Source organism: Hippopotamus amphibius, chromosome 12, assembly GCF_030028045.1.
Source record: "Hippopotamus amphibius kiboko isolate mHipAmp2 chromosome 12, mHipAmp2.hap2, whole genome shotgun sequence".
In the NCBI taxonomy this organism is placed as follows: Eukaryota; Metazoa; Chordata; class Mammalia; order Artiodactyla; family Hippopotamidae; genus Hippopotamus; species Hippopotamus amphibius.
This window is the reverse complement of record NC_080197.1, coordinates 18,092,165-18,110,844: the sequence shown is the minus strand read 5'-3', so window position 1 is coordinate 18,110,844 and position 18,680 is coordinate 18,092,165. Positions and strand designations below refer to the sequence as shown.

The 18,680-nt window shown below is 44.9% G+C and overlaps 1 protein-coding gene across 1 annotated transcript in view; it reads right to left on the bottom strand.

Annotated features, from left to right (window-relative positions):
• The window catches only part of PTPRT (protein tyrosine phosphatase receptor type T), a 1,046,874-nt gene that overhangs the window by 662,030 nt on the left and 366,164 nt on the right, over positions 1–18,680 (bottom strand). The window contains exons 3-4 of the mRNA XM_057701613.1: positions 13,835–14,106; positions 573–654 (exon numbers count right to left, since the gene is read on the bottom strand). Coding sequence (XP_057557596.1) covers positions 573–654; positions 13,835–14,106 — 354 coding nt within the window. The remainder of the gene's footprint in view (positions 1–572; positions 655–13,834; positions 14,107–18,680) is intronic.

Below are 18,680 nucleotides of genomic sequence, written 5' to 3'. Positions count from 1 at the left end.
GGGAAACTGGCTGGGCTTGGAGGAGCTGAATGCCTTTGAGAACTCTCGACACTGTACCATAAGTACTAACCACTGTGAGAAATCTCTCCCTACGCCTACAAGGAGTTGATGAGGGTATTTAAAATTACTTTTAAAGAATTAATAGCTTTGGGGTACTTTTCCCTGTGAGTGAACAGTGTGCTAATTTGCTCAGTGTTTTGGTGTTGTTCTTTTTTTAAGACAATTGCACAAGATTCTATCCAAAGCCCTCTAATTCTTCCACTTCAGTGGTCTGAATCCCACTAATAAACAATCAGGACTTTAGACTCCCTTAATAACGAAGAGAGATTCAAATGAAGATGTTTTGCCACTCTCTGCAGATTCCTGGAGGTGCTGCCTGTTGAACAGGCCGGCAAAATTATGGATTTATTCAGGACTGATTGCATTGAGTATGTAAGCATTTTTTGAAGGATTAAAAGAGAGAGAGAGAATGAGAGATGTCTGTGAGCTGAATGCATAGGGGGGATTGCAGCCTCCAAGCTATCCAGTCTGGCATGGAGCAAGGCTGTGTTCGGAGGAGGGAAGAGACTTACTGCACGGATGGGCAAGGACCCGGACCTCGTCCACAGCGATGTAGCCAGGATGACCCTTCAAAGAGACGGATTCAAATATCACCTGCAACACACAAGGCAGGAGTCAATTTCACACAAGCGGTTGTAAGCATTCCTCCCAGCTGCCCAGCCCCCAAACCCTTTGTGTTTCAGCTTCCCATCAGAACCATCCAAAGAGGTCTTATATCAGGCTGGGATGCCACCCCGGCAATTGATATGGATTTTCAAAATAAGGTAAAAAGCCACATTCTGGTGACTAGTTACAGAAGAACCAGCCACATGGAACATTTCTAATGGTTTTCAGAAATAACACTCGGATGCAGGGAAAACAACCCTCACATGGCCTGGAAGTCCCAGTTTGCACCTTTTTCATTGTTGTTTCAAGGGAAGCGCAGAGAAGAATTACTTCCAAATATCTCAGCTTTCTTACGAAGGGTGAGGGAGAAGCCACCATAAGCCAAGGAGGGTTCACCTTAATTTGATTCCACATCCCCAGGGCATACCGTCCATCTGAATTACCTAATAATGCCTCCTGAAAATAAGCCCCGGGCACCACTGTTGGTATCTGGGAATCCAAGGGCAACAAGTTCTTTGGATCCTCCATTCTGACTCCCAACCAAACTGCTGATTTCAGTAAAACAGCTTTCCTTGTCACCCACCATCCACCTTCACAAAGGTGAGGTGACTCTCTGTGTGGACAGCATGACCAATGCCCTTGACCTCCCTAAATCCAATGGTTTCATCTTCCAATCAGCTTCAGCCACGTGCTCACACTTGTCCTTCTCCGTTCCACGAGCTGCAATTTTCAGCTTCCTGTCTGTGTTTTGGCGCAGATTCCTACCCCACACTCCTCTCCCAACTCGTTCCTCTTAAACCTGCTTCTTTGGTGCATGTGGTACCCTGGATCTCAACTTTTCTAGAGACTATATGCTGCCTGGACCTCCCTGTATTCTCAACAAACCAGGGTCCCCTTAGTCTGTTGACTAATCACCCATACCATTCTCACCTACAGCCCCAATTCCTCATTTCAGTGTTGGAGAGTCCATTGCAAAACTGCCTTCTCCGCTCCTATACCCCACACAAATACATCCCTTTCTGCATCACCTACCCAGCCCCTGAAGATACCCACACTACATCTTTAAGAGGCCAGAGGACGAGAGAGGGGCTGACTTCTAAGTTCTTCCCCATCAACCTAATCTTCAGGGGTTAGATGACTATGAACCAACCACTGCCTCCTCTTGGCAAGGCACATCCCAGTGCCCTTGCTTTCCAGCTTCTTGGTTCTCCCTCTCTCTATTACACAGCTCTGAACCCTCCTGACTGACAAACAAAAATGCTTGGATTTCTCTTACTCTTTAAAAGCTATCCTTTGGCAAGGGTTGTATTTATAGTCCAGTTGTGTTTCAATCATATTTAAATTTTTCAATAGTTTTGATTACACTCAGTCTACGCTTCCCTACTTCCCAGTGCAAAACTTCAACCCCTGTCACCTGGACTTTGTCCTCAACACTACCCCCCAACATTGATCTCATGGCAGACACCAATAACCTCTTAGTAGCGCTCTTACTGCTTAAATCCAATATATATATTTCAATCTTTATCTTACTTTAACAAGGAAAATAGTATAGGGCTCGGGTTCTGGGGCAGAATGACTGGGGTCTAGTCCTGGTTATACTACCTTGTGTGTGTAGACGTTGAGCGAGTTACCTTACTGTTCTGTGCTGCAGTTCCCTCATCTGTAATTACAGTGTCTACCTCATTGGGTAATTATTCAGATGAAAGGAGTTAATACACTACTTAGAACTATGTGTGGCACATGGTAGGTTCTCAGTAAATGACTGTTATAATTATTCTTAATACTTGACCATTTTCCTACAATTATTGACGTTCATAGCTTCTCCCTCTCTGGGTCTCTCCTCCACTTAGGCTGAGGTGACACTTCACTCTCATGGTTTTTCTCATCAATCTGGGTCTACTCTACCATAGGTTTCTTTGTAGGCACTTCTCCTATACCCATTCTTCAAAGGTGGGCTTCCTCTACTAATTTTCCAAACCGAAAATACTTCCTTCAACGGCTATCAGTTCACTGAAAATTTCCAAGCCCAGGTCTCCATTCTAGACCTTTCAGCTGAACGTGGGTCCAGCTCACAGATCTGTATTTCCACCTGGATATCACAGATCCTCCAACACAACCTGTATGCAACAGAGCTGAGCAGCCGCCCTATCAAACTGTCTTCCTCACTGCCCAATGGGCCATCCTGCCTGAAACATGGACCTCAGTGGGTTGCACTATGACCCATCCAGTCACTGAAAATTGACATGCAGACATTTTGCCTGGGCTTCTCCGTCTGCCCCACTCTTCACATTCTTTTTTTTTTTTTTTGACTCTGTCTGCTTAGTATTTCTTCTATCTGCCCATGTCTTTCCATCTCTGCTATTAAGTTGAACCATATGAAGCATCCATCCTGTAGATCAAAATCAGCTGGATATCAATGTCACTGCCCTGGTTCAAATCTTCACCACTTTTCACCTCTGTCATCTCAACAGCCAACCAAATGGACCCTATCCCTCCTGTCTTTTACTCCCAAGTTCAAGCTTGAGGATGGAATGTAAGGTGGGTGATGAGATCGACAGAAAGACCTCCGTGTAGAATCTTTTTGTGGTCCATGTGGTCACTCCAGGTTAGTGGATTCAGAGGTCAGTGGGGACCAAAGCTCTACAGCTCTAACAAGTGAGCAGAGAACTGGTAGAAAGGGTGGTACGTTTTATCACTAAGGCAACATGTGGCTGCCTGGGAATTACATAAAGTGACATGGGGCTGACAGTCACATCAAACATAGAGCAGCTGGCACCAGCACGACAATTATTTCACAAGAGGGTTTTACTAAAATAGCAGGGTCCTCACAAGAGACTGAAGAAACAAAATTGTGTAGAGGATGGGGGAAAGTCTGTAGAAATAAAAGTGTGATAGCTGCCTCATCCTGCAGAGGAGGAAGTCAACAGAAGATCTTTCAATAAAGAATTATGTATCTAATTATATTTTTAATAATTCAAAGGAAACCAAAAGCAAAGTCCATAGGAAAAAATAAAAAGAAAATATACAGAACACAGAAAATACATTTAAAAGAAACAGCATAAAAGCATTCAAACTGTGTAGTAAAAATGATAAAAGAAAAATTTCTATTGTGACAATAAATATAAATGGGTTAAAATAGAGAAAAGCTCTCAGACTATCTAAATAAAGTCTAATCGTACGTCCTAAGATAAACACCTAACACAGAATGACTCAGTAACCTTAAAAATAACAAGTTGAATGAAGACGTAATAGGAAAATGCAAATAAACAGAAAACAGTTATAAAAATAATGTAAAAGCACCAAAGTAGAATTTAAACCAAAAAGAAATGTAAAAACCATTAAGTGGGCTAAAATGGTCATTAAAAAAAAAAGCATAAGTCAACAGATTTAAAAGGAGAAAATGATGGGGAGAAAAAAAAAAAAAAAATCCAGCACCTGAAGACCTTAACACATGCCTTAGACTCTGACCAAATAGGAAAAAATAAAATATCAAGTATGTATCTAATATGAATAATGCACTTACTAAATATATATTAATAAATATAAAGAGAGAATGAAATTCCTTTTCAAATGCTCATGGATTATTTACACAAAAGATCATATAATAGGCTAACATATAACTTCAATAAATCCTTCAAAGAGGAAACCATACAGGCTTGGGTCTATATAATTTCTAACCTGATTCCCTGAAGCAATAACTTAATGACAGCTTAAAAATCAATTTCTTAAAGTTGAAATATTGTATATTTCTTAAATACATAATAACTATAATGTCAAAGTATGTTTTATATGTTAACAAAAGTCTGAATGAAACAAAATTAAAAATCAAATGGCAAGTTGAGAAAAATATCTGTAATATAACATGCCAGCTAAAAAGTAAATATCCTGTTTTGTGTAAAGAATCCTTGAGAATCAAGAAAACAAACTCTCTAAAGGAAAAATCAGTGAGTTCAGCAGGTAATTCACAAAGATGAAGTAGGACCGGTAATGATTTATGAATGTAATTTTTTTAATGACACTGGGGAGATTATGGCAGACGAATGTTTTCATCTTTATCCTTTTCTAGATTTTCCAGATTTTCTGCAATAAAAATGAGCTCCTTTATATTTATAATAAAAATTAAGTGCTTTAAGGTGCATTACATTTTCATGTTTCTCTGCACATTATACTATCCCTGTGTCATGTACCACAGTAAAAAATTAACTCTATTATGGCACCTATCACACCAGATTGTAATTGCTTGCTCATGAATTATTTCATTCTCTAAACTCTATGTCTCATTCATTCATTCAGATTTACAAAAAACCCTCCTCTGCACCAAGTATTGAGGCACATGCTGGGGCTATAATCGTGAACAATAAGGTTAGGGTCCTAGCCCTGATAAACTTTACAGTTTGTGAATGAAAATGGAAATTAAACAGATAAATATGGAAAATTAAATTCATCTTGGGATTAAGAGTAACTAAGCAGGAGGAGGTCTACTTAGAGTTCTCAGGAAAGAACTCTAAGGAGGTGATAATTAAGAGGAGACCAGAAGAATGAAACTGACAAGTCCAGGAAGAGGTGGTGGAACATGCAAAGGCCACGAGGCAGGAAAGAGCTCAGGGATGATCTGGGAACGTGAGAGTGAGAGCCTGGTGTGCCTGGGATACAGTGAGTAAGCTAGAGAAGAACAAGGCAAGGCTGGAATGTTAATTGCAAGACTTATTAGTAGGGAGCTCAAATTTTCTGCTGTTACTGAACCATTTAAAGCAGGAAAGTGACATAATCTAATCTACATTCTAAAAAAGACTTTGACTGTTCTGTGGAAAGTGACCAAGGGGGAGGGGAGGGGGAGCACGGTGTGGTGGGGGGTGGGGAACTTGAGTAAGAATAAAATAAACAGACCTAACAGTTGGCTACAGCAGTGATGCAATCAAAAGATGAGTATGGATTGGACAATGGTGTTTGACAATAAAGATGTGGATGGTTTGAGAGAGATTTTCAAGGTAGGGATGAAAATAATTGTTGTTAGATTAAGAGGGGAAGAGTGAAGAAAAGAGAAAATGCAATGAGGACTCATCAATTTAAGGCTTGAGCTTCTAGGCTGATTCTGGTGTCACTTATTGACATGAGGAAAATGAACGTGTGTGTCTGGGCACACAGGCAGGGCTGTATCATGATTTCTTTTGGTCATGTTAAGTTCAAGATGCCAATTAAACATCTTGATGGATTTACTGAGTAGGAAGCCGACATTATATTCTGAAGCTCATGGGTGATCTAGGATCAGAGTTACAAATATGATAGCTTTGGCATCTAAATGTCATTTAAAGCTATAGAACTAGTTGAGGTCACCTTGGAAGACAGAGTGAAAGGACGAGGGCCCAAGGCCAAGTGCGGAGAGCCCAACAGAGGATTTCTTAGGATGGTAGAGATTGGAAGATGGTTTTAGGTAGAGAGGAATGAGTCCAGGAAATAGCATAAAATACAAGGGAATGAGGGACTGATGAAATACGGTTCTAGAAGGAACAGAATTCAATTGGGGTCAGGATACTGGTATCAGTGTCACAGGAACACCTCATCAACTAAGACAGAATCGTAATAAAAAAGACAAATAAAACCACAACAATAATGCCAACCACATTAACTTTTTATTAGTAGGTGGTCTCAGTCTAGCCTCTCAACAGCCCTAAGAGGTGGGGCCAACCTGAGGTAGATCGAGGACTGAGGCCCTGGTCTCCTGGTTCACGGTCATGTCCATTACTGGACTTTAATGAAAAGCAGCCTCTCATTTAACTAAAATGCTTGGTTAAGCAGGGTTCTGACTTTTCCTGATTAATCAAAGTTCAACTCTATTCAGCTCTTCTAACACTCTTTCTCACATCACTACTCAGTATCTAACCGATATCATAATTATTAACAAATATTTCGTGAATGAACCCAAGACTGGTCATGAGAGAATGGATGTGTGATAGTGAAACAGACATTTGTTCACTACTCTCTCTCCTTCCTGTTGCAGAAATAAGAATTCTATAATGAGATAGACAATCTTTTATTCATCAGAATTCCTCTTGGGAATTTTTTTCTGTAACACACTGGGGAAAGTGTGACTTGGGTCTCTCAAATATGAGAGAATAATATTCTGTAAGAAACAAGGGGAAGCCATATATACATTACTAATAAGAAAAAAAATCAAATTGTACACTTTAAATATATGCAGTTTATTATATGTCAATTATATCTCAACAAAAGTTCTTAAAAAAAAAAAAAAAAAAAGACCCAGCACCTTTGGAAGAAGTTTGAAAAGAAGTAAAAGTAGAGATGCATACTCTTTGGTTGGAAGTGCTAGAAATTTTAAGAGTCTCAGAAAGAGCAAATGGAGTCTTTAATGCCTGGCAGCTTGTAAAGTTGTTTTTTTAGGGTCATTGTTCAAAGGCATAGCATGTCATTTCTGTTTACATTTATAGCAGGGGGTCCCTAAATCATGGCCTGTGGGCCAAATCCAGCCCTTGGCTTATTTCTGTAAAGAAAAATTGTATTGAAATGTTGAAAGAAAAGAAAGAAAAGAAAAGAAAGAAAAGAAAGGAAAGAAAGAGAGAGAGAGAGAGAGAGAGAGAGAGAGAGAGAGAGAGAGAGAAAGAAAGAAAGAAAGAAAGAAAGAAAGAAAGAAAGAAAGAAAGAAAGAAAGAAGGAAGGAAGGAAGGAAGGAAGGAAGGAAGGAAGGAAGGAAGGAAGGAAGGAAGGAAGGAAAGAAAGAAAGAAAGAAAGAAAGAAAGAAAGAAAGAAAGAAAGAAAGAAAGAAAGAAAAAGAAAAAGAAAGAAAAAGAAAGAAAGAAAGAAAAGAAAGAAAGAAAGAAAGAAAGAAAGAAAGAAAGAAAGAAAGAAAGAAAGAAAGAAAGAAAGAAAGAAAGAGAGAGAAAGAAAGAAATAAGGGGAAGAAGATACTGGTTTTGTCATGAAATGAATGAATAATTGTAAAATGCTTACAACACACATAGTAAGACACTGATGAATGGCACAAAAAAGAGTTATTACTGCCCTTACTCTGGGCAGAGGGATGGGAGATGAGAATGAAAATCCAAGGGAATGGTGGGAGAGGAAGAAAGTAATGGGCTTCCCACTGAGACTACGCCTTGTGCCCTCATCATAAGTTTCCACTAAGGTTCCTGCACTCAACAGACACTGATGTGAGGGATGACAGGTGGAAACTGGTAGAGGCTGGGCTTCGGCTCCATGTGAAGGTACATGGAAATTAACAGGCACAGGTGGTTGTGTGTGCCAGGGGAGCTGTGAAGGTGGAGGGGAGAGAGTGCAGAAGCAGGGGGAAGGAGACCATGACGGACCCCTCCATGAAGGCTCCGAACTCACAAGACATTAGAATTAGGGTTCACGGTATGTTTACAACAAAAGGCAGGCCCTGGATGGCAGCTGAGAATAAAGTACCTCCCAGAACAGATGGGGAATATCCTCCCCATCATTGCCAGATTGCTCAGAGCAGAAAGCTCACAAAACCTGCAGGGGCCAAGGGGGTGCTGTTCTTGGCATGCAACTCCAGAGAGAGAGTTTTTTTTAAAAGTCATGCAAACTGCCACAAGATAGAGCCCTCCATGGCATGAGAGTAGAGGGTCACAAGGCTGGGGGCATCGGGAACAGTGCCGGGAGGCCACCATTCTTCCCCAGAAAGAAAAGAAAAGAAAAGGAAGACAGGCCCACGATGGATGGGCTTGGATCCTGAAGGGCCCACCTGGACTCTCCCGCTGAGGCTCATCCCTGAGCACTGAACTCTCACAACGGAGCTGACTCTCAGGCCCACATTCCAGCTCCCGGGCAAGCTGCTTGCTTCCCGGAAACAAGGGCCAACCCTGGGGAGCACAATGACAGGAGCTGGAGAGAGATCTCAAAAGGTGGCTAGAATGTACCACCAAAATATTGCAGGATGGCAGGCCTCAACCACAGAGAAGCAGTGGGTACTGGGATTCAGTTGGCAGGGTCGTCCTCTAGAAATTACATATAGCCCCAAAGACCCACACACCCCCTTATCTGTGCTGCATGCTTTAGAGTTCTCAACGAGATCCTGGCAACACAAAGTATTCTGAATGGGAATCTGCAGATGCAAATTACTGCTAGGATTCATGGTTCAAGTTTCCGACCATGAGGAGCTTTTGTACGAAGCCATAGGGCAGGGTGCTACGGAACACTGTTAGAGAAACCAGGTTTCGTTGCAGCAAGAGGTTGCAAGGGCAGCTCACAGGGAAGCAGCATGACCAGGGATGTTCAAACTTCAGGAAACATGTGAGCCCCTCCTGAATTCTCACTGCTGATGAAAAAGGAGGGATCCCTCGCAAACAAACGGAACACCAGAACAGAGCTTCCTCTTGTGTGGTTCCGGAAAAGCAGCTGCCATAGCTGCAGCTCAGCCCCCAGGGCCAGGCTCCCAGCCAACCTAGTTCTGGGGAATGGGGACCATTGGAGTCCTCTCTTCGGGTCAGAAAGTGCCCCAGAAGACACCTGCAGCTTCGGGTGAAGACGGTCACCCCATCAGTGTGCTTCTGGTGTTGGGTCCTCATCAGGAAAACCCTACCCAGCACCTAGCCAGCTCCAGGTCCTGGGGAGAGATGCCACAAAGGGGGACAGGGTGATGTCAAGACCATCGGTGATAGAGAGACCTGCCCAGGTGTTCTGAGGTGAGGGAGAATGGTCACCTCCAAGCCAAGCACACTCACAAGGAAACTGAAACAAAAGCCCTTGAGGAATGGCAGCCAGGAATGGGAGAAGAGCCAGAGGAGTGAGTGAAGAATTGTGAGAAGGAAGGGAGCTCTAGTGTGGTCTGCTGACAGGGAGTAGGGAGGGCGGGGTGGAGGGGGACAGAAGAAGGCCACCCAGTGATACTCCCTGTCAGTGCATGGAGGCAGGGACACTGGGGTGCAGACACTGGAGCAGAAGGCCTGGGCTGGGAATCCCAACTTCCCTGCAGGACGGCCTTCAATCCCAAGGCTGCCATGTGTCCCTACTGTCAACTGCACATCCCCCAACCCCTAGACCCTTAGAGACCTCCTGGCGCTGGGGGAACGGAGCTTGCACGGAAAGGCCTAAACCTTTCCCAGCGCAGAAGCTGCTGGGCAAAGCCAGGAATTCATGTCCCAGGAGAGGCTCAGAGATGAGTCACCCTCAACCCCCGCCAGAAGCAGGTTGTGTGCCTGCTTGGGGGAGGGTGTGGATGTGCCAGGATATGGTTTAAAGGACCCGGCATTTTATGCTTACATTTGAAGTCCTCAAGCAGAGAATTTGTAGAGCAAGAATTCAGGGGGCTGCAAACACCTTCTCAAAAGAGACAGAAAAATGCTGGCTCACCAGAACTCCTCTTCAGAAAAAGACCACATCTATTTTCATGGCAGGGGGAGACTGCTTGGGGTGAAATCAAGAGAGACACTCTTTCCCAAACCAGCCCAAAGAGGTCTGCATAAGACAAGGAGAAGCGTTTGCTGCTTAGCGGGGAGGGGTGATGGGTGAATGAAAGAGGAGATGGGGTGGAGTCTGAAGGAGGTGGAGAGCCCCCCACGCCCCCGATAGGATGCACCCGTCTGAGCTGTGCATGAAGTTACCAAATCCACAGGTGCCAGAGGAACTGCTGAGAAAGGGACTGTGGCTTCAAGTCCAGTTAAGTCCAAGTCAGGCAAGTCTTAAATTTCAGGGGTCTACAGAGCTGAATAAAAGGTAATGTCACCGAGGCAGGTGATGGAGAATAGAGTGGACAAGTGGCTGCACAATTAAAGCTCTTTTCTTTTTTAAAACATTGGGACAGAAAAGTTCAGAGTCATTAAAAACATGAAACAGAATTAACGTCACCTGGAAAGGGGCAGCCAGCTGCAGCACGGCTTCAGCTGCACCGCATAAGCCCCCGCTCTCCTGAGAAGAGGTAGGCGAGGGGCGGATGGCGGGGGGGACGTTCTCAGCCCAGGCCCCGCTGACGGCCTGGTGCCAGAGAGCCCACTAACAAGAAAGATGAAATGTCCCTGTTTATTACAGAGCTACACGTCAATTTTAGGACTGTGAAATATGACTTTAATAAATGAATACATAAGCCATCCGGGTCTGAAGCCCAGCACTGCTGAAAACCAAAATGGTATTTAGCCCACAGAATCATGCATGCAGAGCCAGAGCATGGGGTCTGCTGAATCTTCAAATGCATTTGGCAAGCATCTTTGAATCTCCTGATGGGCCCCCTTTTCTCCCCGCCTGCCCCGGATGTATGTGCGGGTGGTGCCCCTGCGTGTGTGGTGGGTGTGGGAGCAGGCTGGTGCGTTTGCTCCCCTGCGTGTGCAGCCGTGGGGCTGTTAGCGGCTGTGTGTGTGTCTGAGAGACACACGTGTCTTTTCTAATCCGCTGCTCTCAGCACATTAGTGGCTTTTTCACCACAAAGCTCAGGCTAGATGGGATTAGATGGGATGGGCGGGACGGGACTGAACAAGACGGGATGGGATGGGATGATGCTGTAGTTCCCAACAGGCTGGAAAACAGAACATTCTCCCAGGTGGGGCTGATTATCACAGGGATGGCTCAGAGCTCAACCACAACAGGTACTTCTTTAAAGAAGGCCTCCTTCCTCCATCCTCTTTGTCTGTTCTTCCCTCTCTTCCTCCTCCCTTCCTTCTGACAACTGCTGAGGCCCAGTGAAAGCCTGATATGATGTTATATATATATGCCATCTCATTTAATCCATGGAAGAACCCTTCAGTGGATCCACTGACCTCTTCATTTTACAAACGAGAGAACTGTGATTCGGAATGATGATGGGACAGACCCAACATCACACTGCTAGCGAGTGGAAGATTCTCAGAACGGGCATGCTCTTTCCCTTAAAAGCAGGAAACATATTGGAGCTGGAAGACTTATGCAGGATTATGGGGACCTCAATCGACAAATAATACCCCCTTCTCTGGAACACAGGACATGCTGCTACCCAACAAAGGAGTTACTATCAAAGAAATGAGAGGCAATATGCTTGCCACAGAGATGGGACATAAGAGATGCCCAAGATATGTCCTTTTCTCCCCTCTATACCCCATCGAAGAGAACGGCCAACGGCAGGTCTATCCGTCTTGTGGGTCACTTTTCCTGCTCTTTATACTTGCACTTGTGGCCCCATCCCGTGTCCATTTGCAGCAGACCCTAGGTAGGGGGTTTTCAAATTGGAACCCTAAGGCCTCCCCGAGGGGATCCATGGACTTACGGAGACAATTGACATTTATACTCAGTGAAACGGGGGCAGTTTTGAGACCAGGGCACCAGGGCTCTGGTCCCAGCTTCGCCAATGATTTGCTCTCAGCGCCTGGACTTCATTGTCCATCTCTGGACCTCAGCTTTATTTATTTAATAAATTTATTTATTTATTTATTTTATTGGCTGTGTTGGATCTTCGTTGCTGCACATGGGCTTTCTCTAGTTGCGATGAGCAGGGGCTATTCTTTGTTGTGGTGCATGGACTCCTCATTGTAGTGGCTTCTCTTGTTGCAGAGCATGGGCTCTAGGCGCGTGGGCTTCAATAGCTGTGGCACATGGGCTCAGTAGTTGTGGCTCGCAGGCTCTAGAGCACAGGCTCAACAGTTGTGGCGCACAGGCTTAGTTGTTCCGCGGCATGTGGAATCCTCCTGGAGCAGGGCTCGAACCCATGTCCCCTGCGTTGGCAGGTGGATTCTTAACCACTGCACCACCTAGGAAGTCCTAGACCTCAGCTTTATCACCTATATCAGGGTTCAGCAAACTGTGGCCTGGAAGCCAAATCTGGTCCAGCACCTATTTTTGTACAATAAAGTTTTATTGGAACACAGCCACATCCATTCACTTACATATTGTCTATAACTGCTTTCATGGTACCTCTGAAAGAACTATACCATGGGTTTTGAACTGAAGGATGCCTACAAATCTCCAAGCCACTCACCTTACCACCCTTAGGTCCCTGTTCTGCTTCAGACTCCAGAGAGATTTCTCCAAAAGTAGATATGACTACATCACTTTCTCACTTAAAACTTCCCATCAGTAGGCATGGGGATTAACTGCAAACAGGTACAAGGGATCTTACAGGGGATGAAAATGTTCTAGGGCTGGTTTATGGTGATGGCTGTACAATTCAATAGATTTACTAAAAATTACTGGATTGCATACTTAAGTGGATTCTATGATAGGTAAATTGCACCTTAATAACACAGTTTAAAAAAAGAAACAAAAAAAAAAAACAAAACAAAGCTTTCGACAGTCCCATGTCATGACAACTTGGAGCTGTGTTCCTCTAAGCATGCTCCATGGGCTGGTGGCACCCTGTACAGTGTGTGTTATCAGTCTACAATGAGATAAGAGGCGTTTAGAAAGTGTTCCAGCAATTTGGCACTGCTGTGACACTTTTATAGCAGTTTGGTCCACAGTGAGTTGAGAAAAAGCTGGTCTTCCACCACAGATGGCTTGAGTAGCGCTGTTCTAGGCTAGAGAATAAATTTACTCTCCTTAGCTTGGCATTCAAAGCCCCCCATGACCTGCACATCCCTGCAGGCTTAGCTCCCAGTAAATCTCCTTTTCGACCTATAAACAATCTAGTTTCCAAACTCGGCCAAAATCTCTCACTTACTCCTCCAGCCCGTGGCATGCACTACCCCTGTCAACTCAAGCACCTTTCTTTTCCTTTTTCAATAATTATTTATTCATCTTTAAGTCTCTGCCTAAGCTGTCTGGTCCTCTTAGAAGCCATCCTAATTGTCTCACTTCCAAACACCCTCTTCCCCAGGGGCAATATGTGACTGGTTATCTCATCTTTCCGAACCTCAGTTTTACATGTGTATAATAGGCATAATAAGAGGGTCTCCCTCATCAGATTGATATAAGAAATTATTTTATAGAAGGCTTCAATATCTACGTTCCTCCAGCATCCTGTGGAATCCACATGCATCCTACTATATTGTAAGTGTTTATTTATCAATCAGTTTCCTCCTACAGGCTGCAACCTCCAGGGAGACAGGGGCTGTATAGGATTTCTTCTGCATCCTACCAAGCTGTTAGGAGAAGCAGCTTGGTAAACACAAGTTGAACAAGGGAGTAAATGAAGTCCTTTCTAGACCTAAACTCTAAACAGGGCAAGAGGTGTACAGATAGATTATTACTTTAAAAAAAAAAAAAATCAAACTATGGTAAAACACCATACCTGGTAGAAGTGTGGCCAGAAAGTGCTGATGGCAAGCTCTGCCTTCACCCAGCCCTCGGTGACGACCCCAGACACATTCCAGACGGGGTTCCCCTGGGGCCCGCCGTTCACCTTCACATAGACATTCAAGGCCCCTGGGCTGGACCTGTCGCGGCTGGAGAAGTAGTAATGGAAATCGATGCAGTGGGTGTCATTCTCCTTCAGGGTCGGCAGGAGAAGGTGGGCCTTCTGGCCAGAGGCCCTCCCAGAGCTGTTCACCATCATGAAGGATCCTGGAGACCCACAAAGGGGGCGGGAGGTAGAGGCAAGGAGAGAGAGAGAAAATCCTTCTGAAAATCAGTCACAGCCATAAACACAGTGGCCAGAAATCCAGTCCCTCTAGAAGGGTCTGGCTGATCCCCAGGAACTCACATTTCCTCTCTTGAGTATCCCCTTCTGTAACTGGGAATAAAAAATCCTACTTGCTAAGGTGGTTTTAAGAATTAAGAGATGGTAACATACACGAAGTATTTCTACAAAGTAAACAGTCTATAAACATGTAAAGAAAAAAAACAAACCAACAAACATTAAAACCAGTAGCTCCAACAGGATGCATGGAATAAAAACCCAGGAATTTAGCTAACTGCAACCTCCGTGGGTGAAACAAGGTGCAACATACCCTCATTTGAGCTCGGATTGTCTCATTGGAAGCAGAGACCCTACAACACCTGAGTGTTGTTCTAACATATTCCACCTGGAGCCTGGTATTAGTACAAGGAATATATCAGAGGAGGACATATAAAAAGTACAGTATATTCGAGTAAGCGAAGGAGACCTTGAAGAAATGTGAGAATCAACTGAAAGATGGAATGGAGGGTAAGTATCTGCTAAGCACTTAAGGAATACCAGTGTGATGCTTAGTGTCTTATTTATATATTGTTCAATTTAATTTTCAGAATAACCCTGGGAGAAGGGGGTTTTCATTTTATTTCAAGACCGAGTGACTTGCCCTGGACCACTCAGACAAGGGAGGGATGAGACACAGATTTTCTCTCACCTCAAAGTTTATCCTATTTTTACTGTCTGCAGAAAACATGACTATTATTTTCAAACATTGGAAAAGGCTATCTCCCAGAAAGGAAGTGAGCCTCTCTGGAGTTCCTTTGACTGATTAAATGGTTATTTCAAGTTCTTCACCCCTCCGTGGGTCCATGCCCTTGGCCTTTGGCCTTGCAGTCCCTCCCAGCAGAGACAGAGATCATGTCCCCATCCCACGCCTTTGGGCTCCACTTGCTTTGGTCAACAGGATGCTAACAGAATGAGGCTTGAAACGTGCTTGCCTTACCCCTGTGCACTACTGCCACCTTCCACGAGAAGAATGTGCCCCAGGTAGCTACTGCGCCTCTCAGGTTGGGATCAAGGACAGACACATGCGGAAGAGAACTAAGCTCAAAGAATAGTGAAGAATCAGGCCAGGCCACCCACGCAGCTGAAGCACAGCCACATAGCCAACAAGCCCAGCCTGGATCCCTCGATCCACGATGGAGGCTCAGACCCAGGAGTGTGAGAACACACACACACACTGTTGTTTACCACTGAGTCCCCTCTTGGTATGTTAGGCACATTATTGTGACAATAGCTCATTGATGAAGGTCACCTGAGAGAGCAGACTGATGAAAGAAACCACAGGGAGGCACATTTCAGTTCAAAGGACCTTTTAGCAAGTCGAAGGGATGCAAAATGGGATGGACTGCCCAGAGACAAAGTCAGTTCCTCATCCCTGCTGGTGGCTAAACAGAGCCTGGACAAATGGAGGAGACATCTAAGGAAATTCCACAATCAACTGTGAGGGCTGAACTCTGTGACTTAGAGTCTTATGATTCCATGAAACAAACTGCATCATAAAACACAGTAGATAAACTCAAATGATTCTGGAATGAATATTCCCACCTAGAAACTACCATTGCTTTGAAATCTTATTTTAGCCACTAAAATCTTCAATCAGAATGAAGCCTTAAGACTACTTATGCTCAACCAAGATGAGCCACTTGAATAGCGATAAGTAGCCTCATTCTTTCACCCTAATCCCCAAAAGACTAACAGCTGCCAGATAAGTTCTGGGCAATCCGTATCTCATCAGGGTTCTAGAGGGTACCAGTCGTTTGTAGCCTGTCTCCTCTGGGTTCTGACAAATTTAAAAATAAACACAGGAAAGACTTCCCTGATGGCACAGTGGTTAAGAATCCACCTGCCAATGCAGGGGACATGGGTTTGATCCCTGGGCAGGGAAGATCCCATATGCCACAGAGCAACTAAGCCCATGCACCACAACTACTGAACTGGTGCTCTAGAGCCCGCGAGCCACAACTACTGAAGCCCTTGCGCCTAGAGCCCGTGCTCCACAACAAGAGAAGCCACTGCAATGAGAAGTCTGCGCACTGCAATGAAGAGTAGTCCCCGCTCATCACGCGTGCAGCAATGAAGTCCCAACGCAGCCAATAAATTAGTTAATTTTAAAAAATAGACACAGGAGAGAGCGAGAGCTCAAATTCTCCACTTCATTATTCACAAAATTGCACTAGAGAAAGGAACTTGGACTTGAGGCCAAATTAGGCTTCCTGCATTTTCTTCCCGGAACCAGCATGCAAAGCAGCTGCAGGATCAAGGACTCCTTCCGACTCCACCCAGATCCCTAGGGCTCATCGCAAAATGAGCCAACAAGAAGCAAGGTGATAAAGACAGGAACTTGAACGAATGGCTACCAGACTTTTGACATCCCACCAATCAGAAAACTCCACCCACCCCCTGGGGTAGGAGATGCTGAAAGTAGAGCAAAAGTTATCTTCCCATGTTTCCAAGAGAGTCAAGTTTCCTAGTTTAGAGCCAGGCAGTGACCCAGGGTACATGGAGAGCTGTCCCCTGTCAGACGTTGTCTCTAATTATCACAAACTCCCAGCTGAAGCAGCGAGGAAGGACTCACTGCAGGGGGGAAACTGAGGCACAGAGCGAGGTTGGCATCCATGCCCACCTCTGTTTGCTGACTCATATCCCACAGAGTTCCAAAGGTTTCCCTGGGACAGATAAGTGATGACTCACAAGACCCTGGCCACAAAGGGAGGGCAAGACACAGCTACAGGTAGGGAAGGCAGCCTGAGAAACAAGCAGTGTCTGGCTCCCTCCACTCAGAATCCCGGGATGCCCCATGGACATTTAAGCTCCTATGCTCCTTCCAATTCACACCAGGCTTCTTAGTTTCCACAGCAGAGAGTCAGGAAGGTTTCCCTTCCACCAGCTCAGGTTCCCCCTTCTTTGCATCCTAGCCCCAGTGGTGAAGCAGACTCCATGTAACATCCATGCATCCTCTCCATCTTGCAACCTCCATGATTGTTAATAAAGGATGGTGCCACAGGCAGCCAGTGAAAATGCCTGGCCCTCCATCAAGTCTTCATGCAGTAGAAATTGCTGACTGATTAACAAACCTGTCCTCTGTGCTCTGGGCACATAGCTGGACTATATTCCCCAGTTTCCTTTCAGAGTTTGGTGAGGCCATGCCACTGCCTTCCAGCCAACAGGGCCTGAGTATGAAGTCTGCTGCTTCCAGACTTGATGCTTAAAAGTGGACAACCTCCACCCTCCCCCAACTCCCACTGCTCCACCCTCCATTATCTCATCCTTCAAAGGATGATTCTTGGACCAGAAGTCTCAGCATCACCTGGGAGCTGGTAAGAAATGCAGACTCTCAGGCCCCAGCCCAGGTCTACTGAATCTGAATTTGCATTTTATCAAGATGATGAAGTGACTTGTACGCACATTAAGGTTCCAGAATCACTGCTGCTTTGTCTTTTTCCCATCCAAGATTAGGATTTTAAGAGCCTAAGTGACAGCAAAGCCACAATTAAAGAAGCCTAGTTCCCTGAATGACCATAACCATAAGGAAGGCCACCCACTATTAGGAACACTCACTTTGGACTTTAAGTAAACAAGGAATAAACCATTATTGGGTTGTTAAGCTGTTGAATATGTGAAGTTTATTTCTGCAACCAGCATTATCGTTATTATTTTGGCATCCCTGTAGGGCTCCTACTTCCTACAAGTCCCTTTATTTAGGGAGATAACATAAGAAATGATCGTTACTAAGCAAGGCTGCAAGACGCTCCATATAGGGACATCATTAAGAGCAGTGTCCTTGGGTAAAAAGAAGCAGAAAGAAAGAGGAGAATGAAAAGAATGGACTCCAAGAATAAATCCTTGAGAAGCAGAGAAACATCCTGGACCTTCGTTAAGACACCTTGTGTCTCAGCAGGGCTAGAGTTCGGTTGGGTTAGGGTAACAAACCATGTTCCCCGTTACCACCATCCTGACCCCTCATGTTGACTCATGTGACTTGATATGAATTCTCTGGCCTGTAGACTAGACAGAAAGGTATGTGTTTGGGTGCAAGGCTCAGAGACATAAATAAGAAAATGGAAAGAAACAGAAGAAAGAAAATGATGACACCCATCCCACTGCACCGAGACTACCCACAAAGGACAGAAGAAATAGGCCGGAAGAGAACAGCAGGATGGAGTCCTGTTCAGGAATGTCCTAGTGAGGCGGGGGGAATGAGCGGTGCTGCCTTGGAGTCCAAGTGACAGAGTGTGAGAGAGGAACGTCTGGGGATGTGGCGGGGTGGTGGGGGAGGTCAGCAGCACCCGCCCCGCCCCGCCCCACAGGAGGGGGTACTGTGACATTGGGAAGGGCACCCACAGCAGCAGGCGTGCTGAGGGTCTCCTATGCCACGCAGGCAGTGGGCTTCCAAGGGGAGCCCTGAAGGGGGCAACACAGATAACTGATCTTATTTGTATTCATGCACTCGTGACATGCCCAA